Source organism: Cetorhinus maximus, chromosome 30 (genome assembly GCF_964194155.1).
Source record: "Cetorhinus maximus chromosome 30, sCetMax3.hap1.1, whole genome shotgun sequence".
NCBI lineage: Eukaryota > Metazoa > Chordata > Chondrichthyes > Lamniformes > Cetorhinidae > Cetorhinus > Cetorhinus maximus.
This window is the reverse complement of record NC_135908.1, coordinates 7,571,924-7,598,184: the sequence shown is the minus strand read 5'-3', so window position 1 is coordinate 7,598,184 and position 26,261 is coordinate 7,571,924. Positions and strand designations below refer to the sequence as shown.

The 26,261-nt window shown below is 42.6% G+C and overlaps 1 protein-coding gene and 1 pseudogene across 7 annotated transcripts in view; one reads left to right on the top strand and one right to left on the bottom strand.

Annotated features, from left to right (window-relative positions):
- Positions 1-23,629, bottom strand: part of LOC144670006 (creatine kinase U-type, mitochondrial-like) — a 32,394-nt gene extending 8,765 nt beyond the window's left edge. The window contains exons 1-6 of one of the 7 annotated variants that reach the window (XM_078532329.1): positions 23,565-23,629; positions 9,794-9,964; positions 5,342-5,540; positions 2,380-2,475; positions 1,046-1,267; positions 75-160 (exon numbers count right to left, since the gene is read on the bottom strand). In XM_078532329.1, coding sequence (XP_078388455.1) covers positions 75-160; positions 1,046-1,267; positions 2,380-2,475; positions 5,342-5,540; positions 9,794-9,942 — 752 coding nt within the window. In that variant the 5' untranslated portion in view covers positions 9,943-9,964; positions 23,565-23,629. Of the gene's footprint in view, positions 1-74; positions 161-1,045; positions 1,268-2,379; positions 2,476-3,894; positions 4,043-5,341; positions 5,541-9,793; positions 9,965-10,250; positions 10,292-11,035; positions 11,172-11,191; positions 11,269-23,542 lie in introns of those variants that run through there. The other 6 variants (XM_078532331.1, XM_078532330.1, XM_078532333.1 and 3 more) reach the window with 6 other exon arrangements.
- Positions 16,868-17,372, top strand: LOC144669937 (thyroxine 5-deiodinase-like; annotated as a pseudogene).
- Positions 23,630-26,261: the final 2,632 nt, after the last annotated feature.

The window sequence follows — 26,261 nt, the reverse complement described above, 5'->3', positions numbered from 1 at the left end:
TACAGCCCCAGTGCAACCCATCTGACCATGATTGGGGCTTGAAGGTGGGATGGTAGTTATACTGAGGAACTCACCAGATGCCACGGGCATCAGGCCAATCCCTGGCCATCCCTGCAGAAGTCAGCAAAGGTGACACTGGTTTGTCAAACAAGAAGTGATCCTGTGGAGAAAAATAATTACACTTATTAAACCTGTTTGCTCAGGGACATATCATGTTAGAAACAAAGTTACTCACAGAGAGCAACAAGTGTCAGCCATGACTCAATGATAGCACTTGTGTCTCGGAGTCAGAAAGTGGTTGTTTCACATCCCACTCCTGAGGCCTGAGTACATCATTTTCACTGTCGCCATCAAACACTCCCAGGACAGGTACAGCACGTGGTTAGATACAGAGTAAAGCTCCCTCTACACTGCCCCCATCAAACACTCCCAGGACAGGTACAGCACGGGGTTAGATACAGAGTAAAGCTCCCTCTACACTATCCCCATCAAACACTCCCAGGACAGGTACAGCATGGGGTTAGATACAGAGTAAAGCTCCCTCTACACTGTCCCCATCAAACACTCCCAGGACAGGTACAGCACGTGGTTAGATACAGAGTAAAGCTCCCTCTACACTGCCCCCATCAAACACTCCCAGGACAGGTACAGCACGGGGTTAGATACAGAGTAAAGCTCCCCCTGCACTGTCCCCATCAAACACTCCCAGGACAGGTACAGCATGGGGTTAGATACAGAGTGAAGCTCCTTCTATACTGACCAACAATGTCCCTCAATCTCAAACTGAGAAGAGAATCACAAAAGATGGTGCCCTCTGAATATGACTGTCAATCTTCATAAAATGAAGGACAGTGTGATGTTATGGGCCCATTAGAATTTGGTTAAGACTTACCTAAGTCTTTCAAAGTTGAACCCTTACAGATACAGGAGACTTTCATCCCAGTATCTGGGCTGAATTTGAGTCCAGTTGGGAAATGCTAATGTCAAACCCACTGTACCAGCCAGTTCCCTATCAGTAAGATTAAGTGTGAGTTTGATGTCTTACATCAATGAGTTGTTGCTGCTCCTTGTCCGTCATGCTGGTCAGACTATAGTATTTTCCAGCTAGGTCTCCCTTTAATCCGGCCAGTGCCTCGACAGTCACCCTCTCCACCTCTCTTCTCTCAGCCCGAGTGCAGGCAGGGGGCATACTGAGTCCTCGGATACTTCGACCGGTCCTCACACGTGAGGAAAGAACATAATTATCATCAAACTGTGCATTGCGAATCTGAAAAGAGAATGTTGTGAGGTATTGTTTACTCCTCAGGAGGTTTGATTAAGTCTTTGTTGTCTTGAGCAGGTCTTTATTAGCTACTAGAACGATTTACAAATATACAGTCAAGGTACAAGCTAGTGCAGTCTCCATGCTTGCCTATACACACAGCTCTGCCCAACACTACACTGACTCCTAGGTATGGGTCATGTATTCTCTTACATCAGTGTGTTGGTCGTACAATACTCAGTCCCACATTAACCTACATGTGCCAGACCCGTAAATAACAGAGAACAAAGATAGGAAACTAATTTAAAGTTTGTGCTTTAGCTGAGATAGATTGTGGTAGCAGTATCTCTTACAGGGCTCAGGCTGTGATCGTCACACAGTCTCTTGGAATTGGGTCTTGGGGAAGATTTTGATTTTGTGTGTTAATGCAGGACAAGCAATAGTGAGTCAGAAGCTCATGTTATATCTCTCCTGATTTTTATTTCCATTGTTCACTCATTTAACCCCCTCCCACAGCCCCATGTACATTCGCCCTTACCACTGACTCTACCCACCCATTTAATCCCCTCCCACAGCCCCATGTACACTCTCCCCTATCACTGACTCTACCCACCATTTAATCCCCTCCCACAGCCCCATGTACACTCTCCTCTATCACTGACTCTACCCACCATTTAATCCTCTCCCACAACCCCATGTACACCCTCCCCATCACTGACTCTACCCACCCATTTAATCCCCTCCCACAGCCCCATGTACACTCTCCCCTATCACTGACTCTACCCACCCATTTAACCCCCTCCCACAGCCCCATGTACACTCTCCCCTATCACTGACTCTACCCACCCATTTAATCCCCTCCCACAACCCCATGTACACTCTCCCCTATCACTGACTCTACCCACCATTTAATCCCCTCCCACAGCCCCATGTACACTCTCCTCTATCACTGACTCTACCCACCATTTAATCCTCTCCCACAGCCCCATGTACACTCTCCCCTATCACTGACTCTACTCACCATTTAATCCCCTCCCACAGCCAGTACACTCTCCGCTATCACTGACTCTACTCACATGTTTGTTCTTATGTTTGTTCTATATACATCTCCAACTCACTTTACTTGCGTCCAGATCTGTGGGATGTTTCATAGTCTTCGGATCATATCCGTTGTGCCTATCCATAATCACAGGGTCAAATATGTCAGCAAAGACCTGCATCATGGGAGGAGACATCGTTAGGAAGTGTTCCATGAAGATAGAGTCAAGCAACATCAAAGAACCCAGCACAATAAATGGAGCAAGACACCATCACTCACAGAACATCATGGACAGTCACAGGTCAACTGATTACAGAATCACAGTGCAGAAGAGGCCCTTAAGCCCATCGAGTCTGCACCGACACGTGAGAAACACCTGACCTACCTACCTAATCCCATTTACCAGCACTCGGCCCGGTGCCTTGAATGTTATGACGTGCCAAGTGCTCATCCAGGTACTTTTTAAAGGATGTGAGGCAACCCGCCTCCACCACCCTCCCAGGCAGCGCTTTCCAGACCGTCACCACCCTCTGGGTAAAAAGGTTTTTCCTCACATCCACCCCCCAAACCTCCTGCCCCTCACCTTGAACTTATGCCCCCTCGTGACTGCCCCTTCAACTAAGGGGAACAGCTGCCTCCTATCTATCCTGTCCATGCCTCTCATAATCTTCAACACCTAAATTAATTAATTGATTAATAACAGTTCTCAGAGTGAGTACAATCAAAACTCTCCTTTACAGTTGCAGAAAGTTTTCCAATGGTTCTAAAACAAATTGTTAAAAACTTGTAAGACTTTTGGTTTCTACGGTCATCAGGCAAGGTAACTGAGCGCAGAGGAATGGAAAACCTTGGCAACCCAGTGTTTCCAAAGTGGATAAAGCAATGATTGAATATGGAGTAAAGCTCCCTCCACACTGTCCCCATCAAACACTCCCAGGACAGGTACAGCACGGGGTTAGATACCGAGTAAAGTTCCCTCTACACTGTCCCCATCAAACACTCCCAGGACAGGTACAGCACGGGGTTAGATACAGAGTAAAGCTCCCTCCACACTGTCCCCATCAAACACTCCCAGGACAGGTACAGCACGGGGTTAGATACAGAGTAAAGCTCCCTCTACACTGTCCCCATCAAACACTCCCAGGACAGGTACAGCACGGGGTTAGATACAGAGTAAAGCTCCCTCTGCACTGTCCCCATCAAACACTCCCAGGACAGGTACAGCATGGGGTTAGATACAGAGTAAAGCTCCCTCTATACTGTCCCCATCAAACACTCCCAGGACAGGTACAGCACAGGGTTAGATACAGAGTAAAGCTCCCTCTACACTGTCCCCATCAAACACTCCCAGGACAGGTACAGCATGGGGTTAGATACAGAGTAAAGCTCCCTCTACACTGTCCCCATCAAACACTCCCAGGACAGGTACAGCACAGGGTTAGATACAGAATAAAGCTCCCTCTACACTGTCCCCATCAAATACTCCCAGGACAGGTACAACATGGGGTTAGATACAGAATAAAGCTCCCTCTACATTCCCAACAAACATTTCAACATTGAGATTACTGACAGTCATTACACATACAAGTTTCACCTTGCAGCTTGAGGTGTCCTTGATGCCATCACTCTGGCCTAGACATGACACATTGGATGGAGATTGAAAACCTGCTAAATTCAGCCCCTCCCCATCAACATCTCTGTTGATGTAGCCCATCCACTTTTGTACCAAGCGCTGTGTGGTGTGTCTGTTCTCTGTCAAAAGCAGCCTGTTAACGCACTCATGTGATGTGTATGATTTTATTCCTGGTGTACAACCTTGGGAACTGCAATGAATCAATGTCAAATAGTTAAAGCAGTCCAGTTGTTGAAATACTGAATGTCACCAGAAATAGCGATGTACTCAGTTTAGTATGTAATTGATGAACAACATTAATGTGTAAATTATACTCTAACATTTCGTTCTGCATGTCTTTGGGTAAGAAGCACCTATCAGTTTGTCAGTAAAGAGTGCAGATTGGAACATCTGTTTGTCTAATCTTTGCTTATGTTAATCATTTGTTCATTATTTTGGCTTTAATATGCTTTCAGTCAGTGATCTCTAAGCTGCAGGCCTGAGATAATGTGTTCCACTGACACCAGTCTGATCTTCCTGCTTACATATTCTGATGTTGCAAGAAATAATTCATTCCCTTTTACTCCTCGAACCTGCTGCATTCTGTGACCCCCTCATTCATTCATTGGGACTGGATTATTTTTTCCAAGGCAATGTGATACAGATTGGGTTTGAGCTCTTTTCCTGTAGATCATTTTCCCACCCAATGATTCTTAGAAGAAAAGAAATGTCTTGCATTCTGCCCAGCGTGAGGTGATGCAGCTTTGATGGTCCAGTCGTCAACTTTGGACGTTCTTATGTTCCCTCAGAAACTCAGGTGAAGAACATATTTCAGGAAAGCACTGAGGTCAGAAAGAGTACGAAAGAGAACAAGGTAAGTGAAACAATCACGACTGGCTGATACGAGTCTGTGTTTTAAGACACTGCAGACCCCAGATTATTGTTGAAAAGAGAGACATGTTGCTGAAGCTTTTTATCTTGCATTCATCAGAACAAATGCAAGAATGTCAAATTTCAAAAGATCACAACAATTTATACTACAAGAGAAAAAGGTGCTGATTGGTTGGCAAGTTGACTCTGATTGGCTGAGGCATTGCCATGGAGAAAGTAACAGAACTATCAGCTTCACCAAGCTCCCAGGTAATTTGAAAAAGGTACAAGGCTTGAACATATTCCTTTTGTTTGCAGAGAGCAGGCCCCTGTGTATGAAAGTATGTCGCTTCAAGAAAGTGTAAATGAGACACATTATGAGCTCAACTGATTATCTTAAATTGGCTGTTAGTGTGGCTAGTAGCACACTCAGGTCATGTCAATACTTCACTGATACTGTGCCTTCAATAGGCCATAACTCAAAAGAATTTTGTTGTGCTTTAAGTGAGTTATTTTTGTGTTTTCTCTGTGTCCATATTCACTGCACAGATATCCTCACCTCATATGATTCCTCATCCCCTGCCACCATGCCCACGGTCTTGATGAAAGGGTGTCCAGGATTGTCCACTCCGGTCTGGATGCACTGATCCAGTGTCCAGCCACTGGGTGTAGACTTATCCCGAAGTTTGGCGTATATACCAGGGGTCAGACAAGAGGACATGCAGTTGTTGTGCTTCCGAAGGTCAGGATAGTCTGCACTGAGAATATAAAGCAGAATGATTATACAACCACAACGATGTTTGCATTTCTATAGTGCCTTTTAAAGTAGTAAAAAAGGGACCTTCAGAGAAACATAATTAGAACAAGAACTGACGCCAAGAAGGAGACATGTAGATGAGAGATGAAGAACCTGGTCATAGTGGTGCGTTTTAAGCAGTGTCTGAAAGGAAGATGTGAAGCCTTACTGGACTAAGCATGGTTTTGAGAATTAACCCCACTGGATAATAAAATGACCTCTGACTCACACTAGTGTCTAGTGACATTGTGGGCAATTGTCTGACTGAATTTGTTCGAGTTTGCTGTGCACTTAGGTGAAATCACATCTCGGAGATGACACCTGAATTCAGTCCTATCCTTGGCTGGCAGACACGCATTCACAGACTGAGTGTCGAGTTACTGGATGGAGCAGAACCCATGGGTGATATTCCCCCCTCTAACAACAGCAGGAAGGCTGTAGTTGGATATGCTAGAAGTACTTCTATTAATGCAAGTACTGCACATAAACTTGGGTATCAACAGCTGCATTGATGGGGCAGGTAGTCTTTTTAAATTATTTTTAACTTAGATCTGTAACTTTGCTAGGTGAGAGAAGCTTGTGTATCTCATGGCACCAAATTAGTTTTTTAATTCAGTGAAGAAGTTCCATGAGCAGCGTTTCTTACACCTACCAAAATACCACAGGATCAACAATGAATGTTTTTATTAATGATCCGAAAAAATTCTTCCTCTATCGAATTAACTGCCAGTGTGCTCAATCGGTAAATCAATCTGTAAATTCAAAGTTGCTTTATCCTGGAGGACTGTCCACTCCCTGCAGATAATTTCACTGGCCTGAGTCTCAGGTTTCTGTTGTACAACAGCAGGTAGATATTAGTCTAAGATTGGCACTCACACCTGAGTCACAGGGGTATGCATTCAAGCCCTACTTTAATAACATGAGCACACGATCTAGGGTGACACTGCCAGGGCAGTACTGAGGAAGTGATGTCAAAGGCATTGTCTTTCAAAAGAAGCATTAGGCTCTCTTTCATCCTTCATATTATATGACCTCAGTAACACAATAATTGTTCTCTTCACAAGGCAATAGCTGAATCATTACAACTTCTTTTCTCTGTAATTTTAACAAAGCAATGATGATCTTGTTTATTTTATTTTTTCAAAGATACAATCTCTCCAATGTTTGCACAAATTCATCTGTCCACTCTTACCTCTCGCATTTGATGATTTCACCATAAAAGTCATTTATAATCATAGCCTCTCAATTTTTTAGATCTCAAACACAACCCCCAAAATTAAAACTGGCTCGAAGAAGTTCAGTTTCCTTTTTTGTTACCAAATACTTTGTTCCCCTCTAGCAACTTTTATCCCTGCCAAAAAGAACTCTGTCCAAGATTTCAGTCTTGTTCTCATAATTGGGAATTCTCTTCAAATGCCTCGATATGAGAGCAGTTTTCGAATCTTCTACTAAATACAAGAAAAAATTTATCATGTGACAGGTGATCATTCTCTTACCTCTTGTCTTTAAAGTCACTGTTGCAATCTTTCTTATCTTTGTTTTATCTGTCCAGCCATGATTATTGCTCTGGAATTTACTCTCCAAGATTTCAATATCTTGCACTTTGTATCTTTTCTGTATCTCACTGCATTGAAATCAAGATTCATCTCACTCTTTCCCATTTTAACTTATTCTTTGCAAGGCCACATATTGTGAAACTCCTCAGGGGGAGATGGTGGTGTAGAGTGGGACTCATAATCCAGAGGTCTAGACTCAACTTCTGGGGGCATGAGTTCAAATTCCCAACAGCTTTTGTGGCGGAATTCAAATTCAATTAATAAATCTGGAATTAAAAACTAATATCAGTAATGGCGACCATGAAACTACCATTGATTGTTGTAAAAACCCATCTGATTCACTAATGGGAAGGAAATCTGCCATCCTTACCCGGTCTGGCCTACATGTGACTCCAGACCCACAGTAATGTGGTTGACTCTTAACTGCCCTCTGAAATGGCCAAGCAAGCCACTCAGTTTGATGGCAATTAGGCAAGAGTGACAAGGGCCTTGCTAGCGATGCCCACATCTCATGAAAGAATTTTTAAAAAACCTCCTTCCCCTATTCTCCATAAAATCAAAACTTTTTTTTCCTTTATTCTATGCCATTTCAGAAAGCCACATATAGACCAGATCGGGTAAGGGTGGCAGATTTCCTTCCCTAAAGGACATAAGCGAACCAGGTGGGTTTTTATAGCAATCTATGGTGGTTGTTGTGGTCACCATTACTGAGACTAGCTTTTAATTTCCAGATTTATTAATTGACTTAAAATCCCATAAGCTGCTATGGTGGGATTTGAACCCATGTCCCCAGAGCATTAGACTGAGCCTCTGGATTACAAGTCCAGTGACATTACCACTCTGCCACCATCTCCCCCAAAGTTTGGTATCACCTGATTCCAACACCTCTAATTTTACCTCCTCTTTTCCTGTTTCATCCTTCAGTTAAGGCCTGAAAAGTACATCTTATCACTTCACCTGGAGTTCCCAATATTTAAAAAAAATTGGAACAGAGCCAATTATACATTGAGTAACACACTAATCTATGGATGACTGCCTGCTAATCTCATTAACTGATCTACCAACTAGCAACCTAATATGACCCATGCAGAAACCTCCTTAGAATGAATTTCACTATCTCTGAGTTTACTGCTGCTTGTTGATTTACCTCCTGAGCAGTTGTATGAATGATGAAGACAGATTGATGTCAAATTACTAATATATTACGAAGGCAACACTTGATCAAAACTTGATACCTAGTTCTAAGGGTATTTTTCTGTTATCTGATATAAAGGGCTCTTAAACTGAACCTCGGGGTCCAAGCTGGGTTTCAGTAACATGTAAAGATGAGGCTGTGAAATTTCACAGTCTTCACTTGAATTGTGAAAAACACCTTGTGTTGCAATTATAGACCGTGCCTGCAAATCGTGGGCTAAGTTCGGAGAAAGCATTATGAGCTGTGTTATCACTGGGGTGAGAGACAGGTGTACCATCGGCGGTGGGGTCAATTTGAGATGATGTATTAAAAGTACCAACTAATATTACATCTCAGTGGACTGACTGTAATTTCCCCCATAGTGAATGGTACAATATGCTAAATAAACTCCAAGACAATATGTCACCATGTTCAATTTTCTACATCTGGTTGACAATTATAGCTGATAACCTGGCCCAAGACTCCAGATTAGAGGGTTTAATACCAGGTTAATGCTGGCTAGACTGCAGATTTAACACCAAGTTGATTTAAACAGATGGTCAGAATGTTAATAATCGACACTCGCGTTCCAGTTCACCAATATTTCTATATCTTGCACTTTCTGCTACCCAATATTGTAACCTGGTGTGAGGTATTCTTCACCTTTCCAGCGCTCCCAAAAATAACATTGCAGCTCTTTTCAAGCATTGTAGAACCTTTATTGAGCTTGGGCACCTTGGCTCGGTGTGTTGGCGTTACTTAAGTTTCTGGTTTTGCCCGAATCCCGGGCTGTATGCTAACTGCATAAATCATGAGGTTTTAAGACGAGGGGGTTTGGGACTGTTCTCCACGACAACAGAGACGCCGTGAAACAGTCGACATCCAGTGAATCGGGGGAAAGGTTCAGTGAGCTAAATCCACACAGAGCAAGATCTTTTAAGCTTTTTATTCAAAAGGCAATGTTTGGAGATGGGATTAGTGTTTCAATCTGTGCTTCAATCAACATTCTGGCATAACAATTCTTTGATCGGGTTTGGAAAAGAGTTAAACATAACTTGAGTGCCAACCTCGCCTTTACTGTCTCGGGTGGCCAGGTGATAAAAGTTTTCGTTTATGAAATTAGACGTTTATGAAATTTGCCAGGGTTGAATCTGGAGGGCGTGTGTGCAGAGCCGGGGTAAATGCTGGGGGAGGGGGTGACTGTGCGGCACAGGCTTGTATTATTCGGTTGATCTTGGGGTCACCCGTCTAACTTAAGTCGATGATTTAACATGTGGAGCCCTCAACGATATAAACTAGGCAAGCAGCACAGCTCAGCTGTCTAACAATCAGATACCGACCGAGAGTAAATTATTTCACCAATAAACTTGTTGAGCTGATTCTGAATGATCAATATATTTATTTCCATTGCAAGCTGGGCAGTTTATTATCTAACTCCGCCCCGGCTGCTGAGACGGTGCAGTGGTTTTACTTGGCTCTTCTTACCTGGCGGGGTACAGCTTCCTCTGTTCGCCCCCCGCTTTCACATGCTCCCTGGTGAGCAGGAACCCGGCCGCCAGGGAACCTGCTCCCACCAGCGTGAGGATGCCGCTGGTCTTCCTGTTGGTCAAGACCCGAGAGAAAGTGCTGGCCATTTTCAGAGCGAGTCCCAGGAACCTGCGAGGAGAACGGCAGCGAGAGGATTGAGAGCAGAAGGACGTGATGTGAATCTAGAGGCAGTTGGAGGGAGAGCGCAAGGCCGATTACAGCAACGTGCGTATTGAAAATGCCGCAGTGAGCGCATTCCTGAGCTAAATCAGGCAGTACTCGCACAGAATGTCACGCATTTCCCTCGACAAAACACTCACATATACCACATCAGAGAAACCTTTATTATTTGCCCAACCTGTTTGATATCCGTATGTTTTAAGCTCCACGCACATTTTAAACTAATATCACTAACCTCAGTTCATCTTTTCACAATACCCCTTTTTTTTTTGCCCTTCCTTGATTATTAATCCACCCACAGCCATTAATTCAATGGCATTTTCCCACCTGGCAGTGGTACGTTATTTACAAAGTCCATAGCCCTTTAATTTGAACGTTGTATACATTGGACTGTTTGTCATCCGGATGATGTTGGGAGCACATTCCAGAACTGGTTCGAGCCGTGGGAGTTTACTGGTGTTAAGCTGCTCGCTGTGGGCAGGGGTGAGTAGCGAGGGACAGCGCACAGACAAAGCCCCGCTTTCAGGACCACAGTGGGTGGACAGCGCTCAGTGCTACCAGTCACTGGGACCCAAGGCAGGAGACACTGGGGACATGGGGTCGAGTAGATGGATGTCAGTGGACAGAACAGCCGAGTTAATGTTTCGCTTGTGTTTCCCCCCCACCCCCCAAGAATGCTGAGAGTATCAGGAACCCCACATGCATATTGCAATCCTGCAGAGATTTTGCTCCATGCCAGGACACACACACACACTATTCTCGACACCCCCAAATCAAACACTGAACCGGCTCAAATCAGTTTAGCGGCATGTAACCCCGGGACGATGGACCCTCCAACAAACGCCAGACAACTCCCTCAATTGCCAGTAATAATTTCCCCTTGAACGCAATGCAGCAACCACGGAAGTGGCTGTACCAAGGCAGCTCCTGCACAGCACACTCTGCATTCAACCCCCATCACCACAGGATGTATCAACATAAAACACCGGACACCCTCAATCCCAAAATGTTAGACCTCACCAGCACGCTTTCCGTCTGCATGCAGCGGTGCTGCTGCCTTCCAGTTCCCTGTACAACATGGGTCTTATGTCCAAACGTCCTTGCACATGCACGAGTCTCTCCAGCTATTTAAAGCTCTACAGATAGTGATTCCCCCAACAAAACTACATCATTTACCAGCAATCCCTGTCCTTCTGAATGTCCTGCAACAACACCAAGTGTATCCCTCCTCTCCAAATTTTGTTCCGTTACCAAGACCACCCCTCCACCGCGCCCCCCCCCCCCCCCCCCCCAAGCCTAAACAAGAGAATGTTCTTCATGCAGAGAGGAGTGAGAACGGGGAACTCACTACCACATGGAATCGTTGAGCTGAATAGCATAGGTACACTTAAGAGGAATCTAGATAAACATACGAGGGAGAAAGAAATAGGAGGATCAGTTTAGAAGAAGGAAGGGTGGGAGGAGACTCGTGTGGAGCATAAACACCAGCATGGACCAGTTGGGCCGAATGGCCTGTTTCTATACTGTCCATTCTAGGTAATGTTATGAACGCTAATACCTAGCTATATGCAGCACCCCCGCCCTTTACAGAACATGCAACATTTTTCAGCTAAACGTCACCATAGAAATTCCTCAATCCATACAGGATAGAGGGATTCCTCAAACATACTGTAATACTTAACCATTTCAGAACTTCAAACCATCCAATGACTCTCCATTTCTCCTGTCCAGACCTACTATGGCACACAAAAGTCCTTCTATCCAAATATGATAGACTACAGTTGCAAACTTTTTCCTATTAAATGTCCTAAATCCTTTCTTCCAAATAATAATTGTCCAATTCATCCATACTACATTGTATATCTTTCTTCACCCAAATATCTTACCTGTACTCCCATTATTCAAACACCATTTAACACATCCATGTACTGACATACCCTACAGTCAAATACAACAACTACTTATATGTATAAATTCCCTTAATACAATAAAACAGCCCAAGGTGCTTTAAAGGAGTATTATAAAGCAAAATTAGATAGCGAGGCACATAAGAAGGTAAAAGGGCAGAGGACAAAATACTTGGTCAAAGAGGTAGGCTTTAAGGAGCATCTTAAAGGAAGGAAGGAAGGTAGAGACATGAAAAGGTTTAGGGAGGTAATTCCAGAGCCAGGGTCCACACCACTGAAGGTGCAGCCACCAATGGTGGAGTGATTGAAATCAGGAATGTTCAAGAGGTCAGAATTAGATAAGTGCAGAGATCTCGGAGGGCTGTGGGGCTGGAGGATAATACAGAGTTGGGGAGGGGCCAGGCCACAAAAGGATTTGAAAACAAGGATGAGAAATGTGAAATTAAGGCAAGAAGTCACTTGTGGGAGGGTTGTACAGGCCCCCTAACAGTAACCATATGGTAGGACAGGGTATATAGGAAGAAATAATGGGAGCTTGTCAGAAAGGTACAGCAATAATCATGGGGGATTTTAATGTACATATAGACTGGAAAAATCAGATGGACAAAGATAAGCTAGATGAGGAATTCATAGAATGTTTTTGGGATAGTTTCTTAGAACAGCATATTTTGGTGCTAACCAGAGAGCAGGCTATACTAGACCCAGTAGTGCACAATGAGGTGGGATTAATTAATGACTTCATAGTGAAGGCACCCATAGGTATCAGTGATCATAATATGATTAAGTTTTATATTCAGTTTGAGGGAGAAAAGAGTGGGTCTAAGACAAGTATTTTAAACCTAAAAATGGGCAATTATGAGGGCATGAAAGCAGAGTTAATTAAAGTGATCTGGCAAATGAGGTTAAGGGTTTGGTCCAGAGAAATGCAGTGGCAGACATTTAAGGGGATATTTCAGAATACAAGGAATAGATGCATTCCAATGATTAAGAAAAATTTCAAAGGGAGGACCCACCATCCGTGGTTAACTAAAAAAGTTAAAGATAGTATAAAACTTAAAGAAAAAACATATAATTGCGCAAAGATGGGTGGCAGGTTAGAAGATTAGACAGAATATTTTTTAAAAAGCAAAGAATGACCAAAAGATTTATAAGGAAGGAAAGATTAGAGTATGAAAGAAGGCTAGCTAGAAGTATAAAGACAGATAGTAAGAGTTTCTATAGATATTTAAAAAAGAAAAGAGTTAACAAAGTAAGTGTTCATCCTATAGAAATTGAGTCTGGGGAATTAATAATGGAAGATAAGGAGAGGGCAGATTAATTGAACAGGTATTTTGCATCGGTCTTCACTATACAAGATCCAAGTAACAAGTCAGAAATAGCTGTAAGTGAGGAAAAGGAAGGAATGGAGGAACTCAAGAAAATTACAATCACCAGGTAAGTGGTATTGAGCAAATTGTTGGGGCTGCGGGCTGACAAATCCTCGGGTCCTGATGAACTTTACCCTAAGGTCTTAAAAGAAGTGGCTAGTGAGATAGTTGATACGTTAGTTTTAATTTTCCAAAATTCCCTAGATTTGGGGAAGGTTCCATTAGATTGGAAAATAGCAAATGTAACTCCTTTATTCAAAAAGGGAGGGAGACAGAAAGCGGGAAACTACAGGCTACAGTTAGCTTAACATCTGTCATAGGGAAATGTTAGAAGCTTTTATTAAAGAAGCTATAGCAGGGCACTTGGGTAAGCTCAAGGTAATCAGGCAGAGTCCACATGGTTTTGTGAAAGGGAAATCATGTTTAACCAATTTATTGGAGTTCTTTGAAGAAGTAACATATGCTGTGGATATAGGGGAACCAGTGGATGCACTGTAGTTAGATTTCCAGAAGGCATTTGATCAGGTACCACATCAAAGGTTACTGTGAAAAATCAAAGCTCATGGTGTAGGGGGTAACATATTGGCATGGATAGAAGATTCAGTAGCTAACAGGAAACAGGGGGTATTAAAAGAGTATTTTTCTGATTGACGAGATGTAATGAGTGGTGTGCCACAGGGATCAGTGCTGGGATCTCAATTCTTTACAATTTATATAAATGACTTGGATGAAGGGATGGATGAGATGGTTGCTAAATTTGCTGATGACACAAAGATAGGTAGGCAAGTAAGATGTGAAGAGGACATAAGGAGGTTACAAAGGATATAGATAGATTCAGTGAGTGGGCAACGATCTGGCAAATGGAATATAACGTGGAAAAATAAGAAATTATTCATTTTGGCAGGAAAAATAATAAGAAGCTCATTATCTAAATGGTGAGAGATTGCAGAGCTCTGAAACTCAAAGGGATTTGGGTGTCCTAGTAGTATCGCAAAAGATTAGTATGTAGGTACAGCAGGTAATTAGGAAAGCTAATAGAATGTTCTCATTCATTGCAAGGGAAATTGAATACAAGTAGGGAGGTTATGCCTCAGTTATACAGGGTATTAGTGAGACCACATCTGGAATAGTGTGTACAGTATTGGTCTCCTTATTTAAGGAAGGATTTAATTGCATTGGAAGCAGTTCAGAGAAGATTTACTAGGCTAATACTTGGAATGGATGGGTTGTCTTATGAGGAAAGGTTGGACAGGCTGGGCTTGTATCCACTGGAGCTTAGAAGAGTAACAGGTGATTTGATTGAAACATATAAGATCCTGAGGGGTCTTGACAGGATGGGTATGGAGAGGATGTTTCCTCTTTTGGGAGAATCTAGAACTAGGGTTCACTGTTTAAAAATAAGGGGTATTTAAGACAGAGATGAGGAGAATTTTTTTCTCTCAGAGGGTTGTGAGTCTTTGGAACTCTCTTCCTCAAAAGGCAGTGGAAGCAGAGTCTTTGAATATTTTTAAGTAGAGCTAAATAGATTTTTGAAAAGCAAGGGGGTGAAAGGTTATAGGAGGTAAGTGGGAATGTTGGGATGAGGTTATCGTCAGATCAGCCATGATCTTATTGAATGGCAGAGCAGGCTTGAGGTGCTGAGTGGCCTACTCCTCTTCCTAATTTGTATGTTTGTAAGACATTGTTAGTTCAGGAGACAATGTTAGTTAGCGAGCTTTGGGGTGATAGGTAAACATGACTTGGTGTGACTTAGGACAAGCACAGCAGAGTTTTTGATGATGTCAAATTTACACAGAGTAGAATGTGGGAGGTCGGCTAGGAGTGTGTTGGATTCGCCAAGTCTAGAAGGAACAAAGACAAGGATGAAGATTTTAGAAACAGATGAGCTGAGGCAGGGATGGAGCTGACTGATATTGTGGAACTTGTGGCAGTCTTAGTGATGGAGAGGAGATGGGGTAGGAAGCTCAGCTTAAGGTCAAATGATACTAAGTTCGTGAACAATCTAGTTCAACTTTAGACAGTTTCCAGGGAGAAGGATGGGGTTTGTGGCTTGGGAATCGAGCTTGTGACAGGGACTGAAGACGATGGTTTCTTTCTTCCTGATATTTAGTTGGATGAAATTTCTGCTCATCCAGCACTAGATGAGAGGCAAGTAACCTGACAATTTAGGGAGTGTAGCGGTATTGGAAGAGGTGGTGGTGAAGCAGTGCTAGGTGTCATCAGTGTACAGGTGGAAACTGATGCATTTTCCATTGGTGTCACAGAGGGGGCGACATGTAGATGAGACATAGGAGCGGGCCAAGGATAGATCCTTGGGCGACACCAGAGGTAACAGCACAGGAACAGAAAGAGAAGCCATTGTTGGCGATTCTCTAGCTATGATTTAATAGATAAGAATGGAACCAGCCGAATGCTGGGCGACAATGGAGAGGTGTTGGAGGAGGACGGTGTGGTTAACCAGAGGCTGCAAACAGGGTGAGGAGGAATAATTTACCTTTGAGATAGTTACATAGGATGTCATGAGTGACTTTGATAAGAGTTGCTTCATTACTGTGGCAGGAGCAGGCCTGATCACAACTCACTGTTTTCTGTCCTTAAACCAAATTTTTGTCCAACTGACACTGACCCTCCTATTCCATAAGCCTCAATTTTCTTAACCTGCCTTCTAAGCGGTGCTTCATCAAAGGCTTTCTTAAAATCTCTAAAGACAACATCCACCATATTCCCTCACCAACTTTCTCTGTTACTTCATCAAAAAAAATCCATTAGATTAGTCAAGATCAATGTGCCTTTCACAAATCTGTGCTGGCTCTCCTTAATGACCAAACTTCTCCAAATCCCTGATTATTGTTACTAAAAGCTTACTGATGCTAAACTGACCAACAATTAATGTGACTTACAGGTGGTAATATAATCACTGAAGATGTTGGTTCATTTCTAACAATAATAATATCTCTTACATAAATATTTCCAGTTGAATTCCTCAATGCCGCTCAGAGTGGAAGCCTAAATTGGATGCATTTGGTTAAGAATTTTTACAATGTCTAAAGCAGTGTTTTTTCATTTTGATATCTAGTTATCCGTTTACTTTGTTGGTCATGTTCTTATCCTATTAACCAGTTACTGAATTGCAAGTGAAAATTGCCACATTATAATTTTAAAATGATAGCTATAGTTTCAAAGGCTGATTATAGTTTCAATAGTAGGGTTAATAAATCAATAACTTGTTCACAGGGTATTATGTTTTTTATTTCCATTCCCCTGTTTTATTAAGTCCCACTACAGAGACTGGAGCACAAAGTCCAGGCTGACACTGCCTGCGTGTTCTGAGGGTGTGCTGCACTGTCAGAGGTTGTCTTTCAGCTAAAGTGTTAAACTGAGGCCCCATTTGACCTCTCGGGCATAAATGATGCTATGGCAATATTTTGAAGAAGAGCAGGGCAATTACTCTGGTGTTCTGGCCATTTTTTATCCCTCAATCAACATCACTAAAAACAGGTTATTTGTCATATTCAATGCCATAGTGCTGCTGGAGCACACTAGAGCGCTGCTCTGGCATTTCGATTTAAAGGCTTTAATATTCGTTGCTTGATTACAGCCAAGGGTTGAGGCCACTGATTCTGAACTTCGGGAGCTGCACCTGACCGCCCCCCCCATTCATGGCATGCCTCAAGTTCTTCCAATGGGTTGCCACCCAATATGCAGACATTGCAGACTTTCCCCTGGTCTACACTGAGGCAGCCCACCCTTCTGACGGCCGGGTCAGCACCGCTGCCCCCTCTGGTATCCCAAGGCATCGCTCTCTGGAAGACCGACTGAAAGCAGCAAGTCTGGTAAACAAGGAGAACCCCGGCTGCCTTGAGGTCGCCAACACCATGGACAACTCTCCCAACGCTGCCTACAGTGTTTACTTTGAAAGGCTGTACGTCCTGAGGAATCAGACGGTAATGCATCAAGGAAGGAGGGAGGGGATCAGAACGATACAAGTTCTCGGAACTCGGACTGTGTCTTGAGCCACTTAAGTTGGCTTAAAATCAGAGCCACAATTCTAGCACTGCCCTGATTGAAGTGCGAATGAACTAAATGCTTGTAGAAGGGTTAATCTATTTTGATATATTCTTCCTCCGTCCTAATATGAAAGGAAAATACTGTGGATGCTGGAAATCTGAAGTAAAAACAGAAAGTGCTGGAAAAACTCAGCCGGTCTGGCAAGTATCAATGGAGAGAGAAACAGAGCTAACGTTTCGAGTTGTATAACTCTTCTTCAGAGCTAAAGAGAAGTAGAAATGTGATGGATTTCATGCTATTTGAGAGGGAGGTGGAGCAGGTAGAGCAAAACAGGTCAGAGATAGGTGGGAGCTCAGGAGAGATTGACAAAGATGTCATGGACTCAAGACAAAGGGAGTGTTAATGGTAGTGCTAAAGACTAAAGAAGGTGCTGATAGTGGCATGAAGGTAAGATAGCTGAATGTGTTAATAGCAGGACAAGGGTCAGCGCTCTGTGAAAGCATAACACAGAGACAAAGTGACAGATGGCCCTGTGGGTGGGAAGACAGTTGTGGGGGGGGCGGTGGGAAGGGTAAAAAAATTTAAAATAAAATATATATAAAAATACATTTGTAAACGATATAAATAATAATAAATAAAAAATTTAAAAATGGATTAAAAAGGTGTAAAGATGGAGGAGAGAGTCCATGGTCTGAGGTTGTTGAACTCAATGTTAAGTCCGGCAGGCTGTAAAGCGCCTAATCGGAAGATGAGGTGCTGTTCCTCCAGTTTGTGTTGAGCTTCACTGGAACATTGCAGCAGGCCAAGGACGGACATGTGGGCGTGAGAGCAGGGTGGAGTGTTGGTGTTCCTCCGTTCTGTTTACCACAATGTTTGTTACTGAACAAGCTCGTGAAAGGCGTAGTGACTTTGTAATTTATGGTTAATGTGACTTTATTCTCTGAATGTACATTTGTAAATACGCTTTGAAATACTATATGCTTGTGTTTCTTTTGTGTTTTACCTGGCTTGAAAAATGAGTTAAAGAAAAGTTGGATTTCGCAGGTATTCTTGGCTCTTCTTTGTGAAAGCTGATTTGAAATGACTTTTGTGCCAGGAAACCACACCTGATGTGATAGGTTTTCATGATATGGTGAACTTTAAGTGTAAGATCAGTTGTATTGAATGTGAAGAAAACAAATGTTTCGAAATTGTGGACTTTACAGATCGATTGTGCTTTCGCTATTTTTTAAAAATCAAGCACCTTTATTATATTTTATAATAAATATCAAAAAAAACTATGAGATTTGTTTCATCACTCATGCCAGCTTTAATTGCATAATTTAAAGTTAATCATAGTTTTGGGTGTGGACAGGCAGGAGGGGACACATCTTACGAAGTATAAATCTCAATTTATTTATTCAGAGTTCATATTGGTAGAGCAGAGCTTCGGAACTCACTACCCCTGCCTCTCCTACGCACCCGGAATCTTCTATTATCCCTTAATATCCAGAAAGTCGCACATAACCAGGCATTATGAACATATAAAGTTGACCAGCAGGTAAAGACCAGCTGCTCCATCAAGCCTGCCCCACACCTTACCCATCCCACCCCTCCCCCCACCCCAACCCCATATAACCCCCCCCAAGAGAGGCAAAGAAACCCCACCCAGTGTCAATCAGGGAGAAAATTCCTCCCTAACCCCTTCCCTGCTTCTCAAGGCAATCAAAGCTAATCCAGGAAGTCACATGGGCCAAGTCTTACCTATAAAGGTATTGTTTCTCTGTTAACATTGTCACTATCCGTGTTGTATTACACAGTCAAGTTCTGATAACCTTTGAAGCAATCTCGAAGAGAATGTTACATTTAGATTGGAATTTCCATCGCCTCCATACAAAATCCAAAAACGTTTAATCAGCCACATTTGCCAGTTATTTCAAAACTATGAGCGATATTGGTCAAAACCATGCATTTTAAATTATAAAAAAACTTTCAAAAATATGTTTGTGAACTTATATAGAGCACTTAAAATCAGATAACAGGAAGGTGTTGAGGATTCAGCACCAACCTTCTTCACTTCAGCTGTTGTGATAATTTGAGTTGGATGTCTCCTTGTTCTAAGTGTGAAATGGGTCACAGGCAGAGAATATCTCATTTTGGAAAGAGAAACTGTATAAAGTGGTACACTTTGTTCATCCCATGCTGTGGCTGGAAGTGTAGTAACTGATAGCTTAAGTTGGTATTGTACAATGTGTAGTACAGATATTTAGTTAATTGTCTGAAGAGTAATTCTGATATGTACATACTGACTTTGAGTCACTGTGCAGCAGCAGCAACAGCAGTAACCTTCCTGCACATTTCCCCATCTGTCAAAAAATACAACTCCCTGCACACAGCTTACTCATAAACAGGTATTTCAGGATCTTTGAAGTTCAAGGTTCCTGGGATGTAAAGTAGCACCAATATCCCCAAACACCCTCCTGCGTTTGCCCATTGAACATTAATTCCTTTGCTGTGATGGCCTGTGGATGTGAAACGCACTATAATATTCGTGTTCCCTGCTGGTAGCTTTACATGGAATTTACAGCACAGGAACAGGCCATTTGGCCCATCTCATCTATATTTGGTGTTTATGATCCACACAAAACTCCTCCCACCCTTCTTGATCACACTATCAGGGTAAGCTTCAGCTTCTTTCTTCCTCGTGTGTTTATCAAGTTCCTTGAATGTATCTATACTAGAACCACAGAATGGTTACAGTGCAAGAGGCCATTCAGCACATTGTCTCTCTGCAACAGCAACTCAGCTCATCCCACTCCTCCACCTTTTCCCTGTAATCCTGTAAAATCTTTTCCCTTTAGATAATTATCCAGTTCCCTTTTGAAAACCACAATTGAATCTGTCTCCACCACATGCTTGGGCAGTGCATTCCAGATCCAAACTACTTGTTGCATAAAGAAGATTTTCCTCATATTGGCTCTGGTTCTTTTGTTAATTACCTTAGGGTTCTTGACCTTCTGCTGACGGGAACAGTTTCTCCCCATTTACACTATCCAGACCCCTCATGGTTTTGAACATGTCTAACAAATCTCCTCTCAACCTTCTCTTCTCCAAGGAGAACAGCCCCAGCTTTGCCAGTCTATCCACATAAATGAAGTCTCTTATCCTTGGAACCATTCTCTTAAATCTTTTCTGTGCCCTTTCTAAAACCTTCACATCCTTCCCATTGAGGCTGAACCAGTGTTTTATGAAGGTTCATAACTAACTTGCTTCTGTACCCTGTTGCCCCTATTTATAAAACCCTGGACTCAGTATAATTTATTAACTGCTTTCACAACCTGCCCTGCCACCCTCAATGACTTATGCACTTATACACCCAGGTCCCTCTGCTCCTACATTTCCTTTAGAATTGTACACTTTATTTTGTGTCACCTCTCCTCATTCTTCTGAACAAATATATCACTTCACACTTCTCTACATTAAATTTCATCAGCCATGTGTCTGCACATTCCACCAGTCTGTCACTATCCTCCTCACAGTTCACAATAATTTCAAGTCTTGCATCAACTGCAAATTTTGAAATTGTGGTCTGTACACCCAGGTCTAGGTTATTGATATAAATCAAGAAAAGCAATGGTTCCCCCTATATTTCATCCTCCAGTCAGTTAATAGGCTTGAATGAAATAATTAACCTGTTGCATAATGAAATTCTAGCTATGCTAAAGATTAATGATTCAAAATACCAGATGGTTCAAAATGAAATTCCTACTGGCATTAATATTTTTCACTTAAAAAGCAGAGTTTTATTGATGTTTGGGGACTCAAATGATTAATACATAGGAAATCAGCATAACACTAGATTTAGAAATGATTTGGCCAGCACATTTGCTTGGAGCTCCTGCACCTGAAAATTTGGCACCGCGTCCCCAGTCATATTCCTCTTTGTGGGATCTTGCTGTGCACAAATTGGCTGCTGCATTTCCTACATCACAACAGTGACTACACTTTGAAAAGTAATTCATTAGGTCTAAAGTGCTTTGGGGTGCCCTGTGGTTGTGGAAAGTTCAACATACACGTGAATCTCCTTTCTTTTCTGAAGCACTGACTCACGTTGGGGTTAAATTCCAGAGATAGTGGCTCCACTCAGGTACTCCGCCCAAGCAGGCATTTTGCACGTATGAACTGAGACAATGATTGTTGGCAAGCCGTTCACCGTGGACACGTTCACAGTCGAGTTCAAGCCTCTCCTGGCATGACACGAAGGTGTTTAAAATGATGAGAGGTTTCGATAGAACAGACAGAGGGAATCTACCTCCACTGGCTTAAGGACCAATAACCAGAGAATACAGGTTTAAAACAATTGGCAAAAAAAAACAGCGGGGAGATGAGGAAAATTTCTTTTAATCATTGAATTGTTGTGATCTGGAATGTGCTGCCTGAAAAGATGGTGCAAGCAAATTCAATAATCATTTTCAAAAGGGAATGAGATAAATACTTGAAAAGGATAAATTTGGCAGCTTTTGGAGAAAGAGTTCCTTCAGAGGGCTGCCACAGGCAAAATGGGCCAAATGGCCTTCTTCTATGCAGTGGGCTGGATTTTCACCCCGGTGCAGGGAAATCGAAGTCAGAAATGTTTCCTTGGGGTAAACAATCACTCATTCAGATACTCGGGCAATGGCAGCAGGCACATGGGAGCACCACCACCAGGATGTTCCCCTCCAAGCCACTCACCATCCTGACTTGGAAATGTATCGCTGGGTCAAAACCTGGAACTCCCTTCCTAACAGCGCTGTGGGTGTACCTACCCCACATGGACTGCAGTGGTTCAAGAAGGCAGCTCACCACCACCTTCTCAAGGGCAATTAGGGATGGGCAATAAATGCCGGCCCAGCCAGCGATCCCATGAACCAATTGAAAAAAGCCTCATTAATTGGTCCCCTGCCCAATTAAGGATGGTTGGTGGGCTATGGAAGCTGGAAGGCCAATCAGAGGCCTTCCAGTTTGAGAGGAGCTGTAATGGAAGGTAAGTAAGTGAGAAGGTGCTTTCAAGTGGAGGTCTCCTCACTACAACTTTTTAAAATCTGTAATTAAAAAATAGATTCCGCAGCCTGGCCACCAGTGTGGGGGCAGGCGTGAGGGGGGAGCCAGTCTACTGGTCAGTCTGTGGCTGCTCTTGCACTCCAGGAGGGCCCCTAAGCCTGCCTGGAGAATTGGCCTCCTGCTGCTGGGTGCCCTCCTCCAGGACCTAAACTGGGTCCCTGCTGCCTGTGGGAACCTGAAGGTTGACTGGAAAATTCCAGTTGGCCTTTTTTAATTGCCCTCAGTTGGGCTCTTAATGAGCCTGATCTGCCCTCTGCCACCCCTGGTCGCCCTGCCAAGCCCCGTGCCACCACTACACAAATGACCCGGGGGGGGTGGAGGTGGGGGCCTGGCACAGCTGGCCGGTGGGATTATTCTGCTTTGCCAGTCGCCTCTGATCCCAGCCCTTGCGTGTGTTCTGAAAATGTAGCCGTGGACTCTATGCCTCCACTTTCCAGCAGCAGTCGCTCGATTGGGAGCAGAAACCTTTCACCTTTGGCTGCCAAGGCGGAAAGACGCTGAGGTCAAAATGCTGTGTTCTACACCAGCTGAGGGCATCTCTAGGGGCTTTGTATAGAGGGGCTAACGACGGGAAAGTTACAACGCAAAATGCTAAAATGAAGGTCAACACAGGCGTGCACGTTCTAAATCACCAGGATATAATCACAATCTCTAAAATGCAATGTGAGGGTGTGGCAATTCGAACAAAGTTCTTCTGGATTCTTGCCAGCTACAGTCACAAGAAAAAGATTACCAGCTTTTCAATTCTTTATGCCTAGAAAAATGTGATTTAAGATGCATTTAAAAATCTATATATTTTTAAATAAATGATCAAACTTTGGATAGTTTAAGCTTAGTGTTAAATAAATAGAATCCAAAAGAGAATATATGTTAAATGGAGTTATGTTGTGTAGATTCACAAAATGTTTTCAAATACCCTACAATTAAAACTCACATGAATTAATAATAAAACATTGATATAATATACTTTTCTCTTTTCCTCGATGCTTGACGATCAGGTAAAATTGTGTTTAGTGTGAAAGATGAAGTAACACAGTAAACCAGGAAGCTTCATTACAATGCAGATAGAAAGCGACATAATGAGCATCAAATGAATATGAAAGTAAAACTACTTCAATAAGAACACAACACACAATAAGAGGATATTGTACATTAAAAAGAGTTACCTATTTAAAGTTAATCTCTCACCGTAAGAAGTGCTGAGCCTCAACTGCTGAACTGGAGAGTGGGAAGAACAAAGACCAAGGGAAACAGATTCAGGTGTTCCAAGTACGTCGACGAAATCTGATTGGAGGCAGAATGACCTACATTGCCAAATTCGGAAAGGTTTGCCAGATCCTGCTCTGATAACAGTGGATCATTCTAGTTATGACTTCACTTGTCTTTCATCAACATCTGTTAGTTGAAACAAGAAATCATTCCTCACAGGTCTTACCTTGGTGGCTGTGAGGAAATTTGAAGAAGAAGATATTTTTTTCCCCAATGAGAATATTCTGATAACATCCATCCCGATCTTGTGGAAACTCCAGACGCCAGACCCTCTCTGCCACAATCCTTTGTATCATTCGCTATTCTGCTGGAAACTAAATACTTTAAAACTCTTCAGTAACAGATGCATCTGCATAACATAGACTTCAAAATCAATTTAACAGATTCTCGTTTTGGATTCCGTTTAGCTAATGTTATGCCTCGACTATTTAAAGTTTTGCTAATTTGTTTAAAAAAAAACATTTTTAACCGAATTTTAAATCGCAGTTCTCCTCTGGAATTTCATTATGTGTTTCTCTCAAGCTCCCCCCAGTACAAGTATTTCTGCTATTCCATTTGAACAAACCAGATCACCAAACTGATACACAGAAGGCTTTGTATGAACCTCAGGGAGTGTGGAGCCTTGGGAGTTCAAAAGGTTGACCTTGTGAAATGCAAAATTATTCTTTCTCTAGAGATGGCATCCTGCATCTCCCCTCTTCCTAAAAATGAAAAGTGACAGGAATGTGTGGTGCAGTGAGCAGCATCCCTACCTCCAGGTCAGGAGTTCCAGGTTCAAGTCCCACTTCAGGATTTGATGGTCCTAGGAGGTGTGTTTGTAACTTGGCCAAATAAGTTGATAATCAGCCTGTAAATCCTTCCAATATGCTTGAAGGCAGGTGGTAAGAGTGTGAGAGTTTCCTGGTCAGCCATACTGCAGAAGGCAACAGCAAACCACTGCAATACTTGGCTAAGCATAATCATGGACGAAGTCGATGGTTGCCAATGCCCTCTCTGGGGCATTGTTCCTGGAGGAGGACAGGAATGTTCTATGAAAAAACTCTAAATTCATATGAGTTTATTCCATTGGAAATGGGTGTAATCTTTACAAAGATATGTACCTTTTTTTCTCCTAATGTTCCCTTCTTCCCTTCCCTCACACATCGAGTCATTGTGATCCGGAATGTGTTGCCTGGAAGGGGAGTGGAAGCAGATTCATCATAACTTTCAAAAGGGAATTGGATAAATACTTGAAGAAGAAAATAATTGCAGGTCTATGTGGAAAGAGCAGGGAGTGAGGCTGATTGGATAGTTCTATCAAAGAGCTGGCAGAGGCACAATGGACCAAATGGCCGCCTCCTATTCATTCACTCATTCATTCATTGATTCATTCATTCATTCGCTCTTTCTTTCGCTCTTTCTCTCTCTCTCAATCAGAGATTAAATCCTTTGATTTTTATGCCACGCCTAGCATTGCATGTACCCCCAGAAACCACCAGGACACTGAATTGTGCATTTAAAATGTGAAATGCCTCACCAAGTTTATAATAGAATTGAATTGTTTCAGAATTGAAACAAATTTATTCAGGTAAGGTGTGGCTTTATAGTGTGTTTGCAAAGCAGGTGGAGGTGTATGTAAATAGTAACGCTCTACATATTACCTGTGCTTTGATGCTGACTTTGCAAAGTTTTCACCCATTCAGGATTCAGAGTAATCCATTTCATTATGGCCATGTCTCCTTTTGGAGATCTGGTTTTATTGTTTTAGTTACCCATGTTCTTAAGTCTCAGCCTGTCCTTGATCCTAGTCACATCATACCCCAGATCATCTCCAGCAAAGGAGCAAGTGTGGGAGGTCAGAGAAAAGTATTTTAATTTCAACAACAATACTGGCAGCCATGATTCATCTATTTGCCTATTGGGGTGGAAATGAATATTTCACTTCAAAGATTGTGACAATTTTCCTATCAAATTGCCTCTTGTTGCAACTTTAGTTAAATAAGCTGTGAACCATAAATGATTACTGTCAGCAGCTTCAGATGTACAATCATGTCAGCCCTCCTATTTTCGTTTGTCACACCTAATTGAAGGTTTAATGTTCAGAGTGCCCTTGTTGCTTCTGACACTCTCTAAAGTAACTCAGAAGGATTATATTGTCACTTGTTGGCTAATTTTAGCAGCAAAGTGGAATAGCATCAACAGTGACATGTTGCCAGTGAGAGGACTATCCAACCATGATTCACACTTCTCCAAGGTTTCCTCCAACCTAAAGATGACTTTACAAAACTGTACAGAAGTACAATTCAGCTTGTTGAGGTCTTGTTAACTGTGCAGCATGAAAACACTCATGCAGAAGGGTGCAGGGTCGATGATTATCAAGAAGGGGATTATTTAACAAAAAGCTAAAAGCTACTGCAGATGCTGGAAATCCAAAACAAAAACAGAATTACCTGGAAAAACTCAGCAGGTCTGGCAGCATCGGTGGAGAAGAAATCAGTTAACGTTTCGAGTCTTCATGACCCCTCAGCAGAACTGAGTATAGTTAGGAGAAAGGTGAAATATAAGCTGGTCTAAGGTCGGGGGGCGGGGGGAGAGAGAAGTTGAGGGTGGGGTGATTGTGGAGATAAGCAAGCAGTG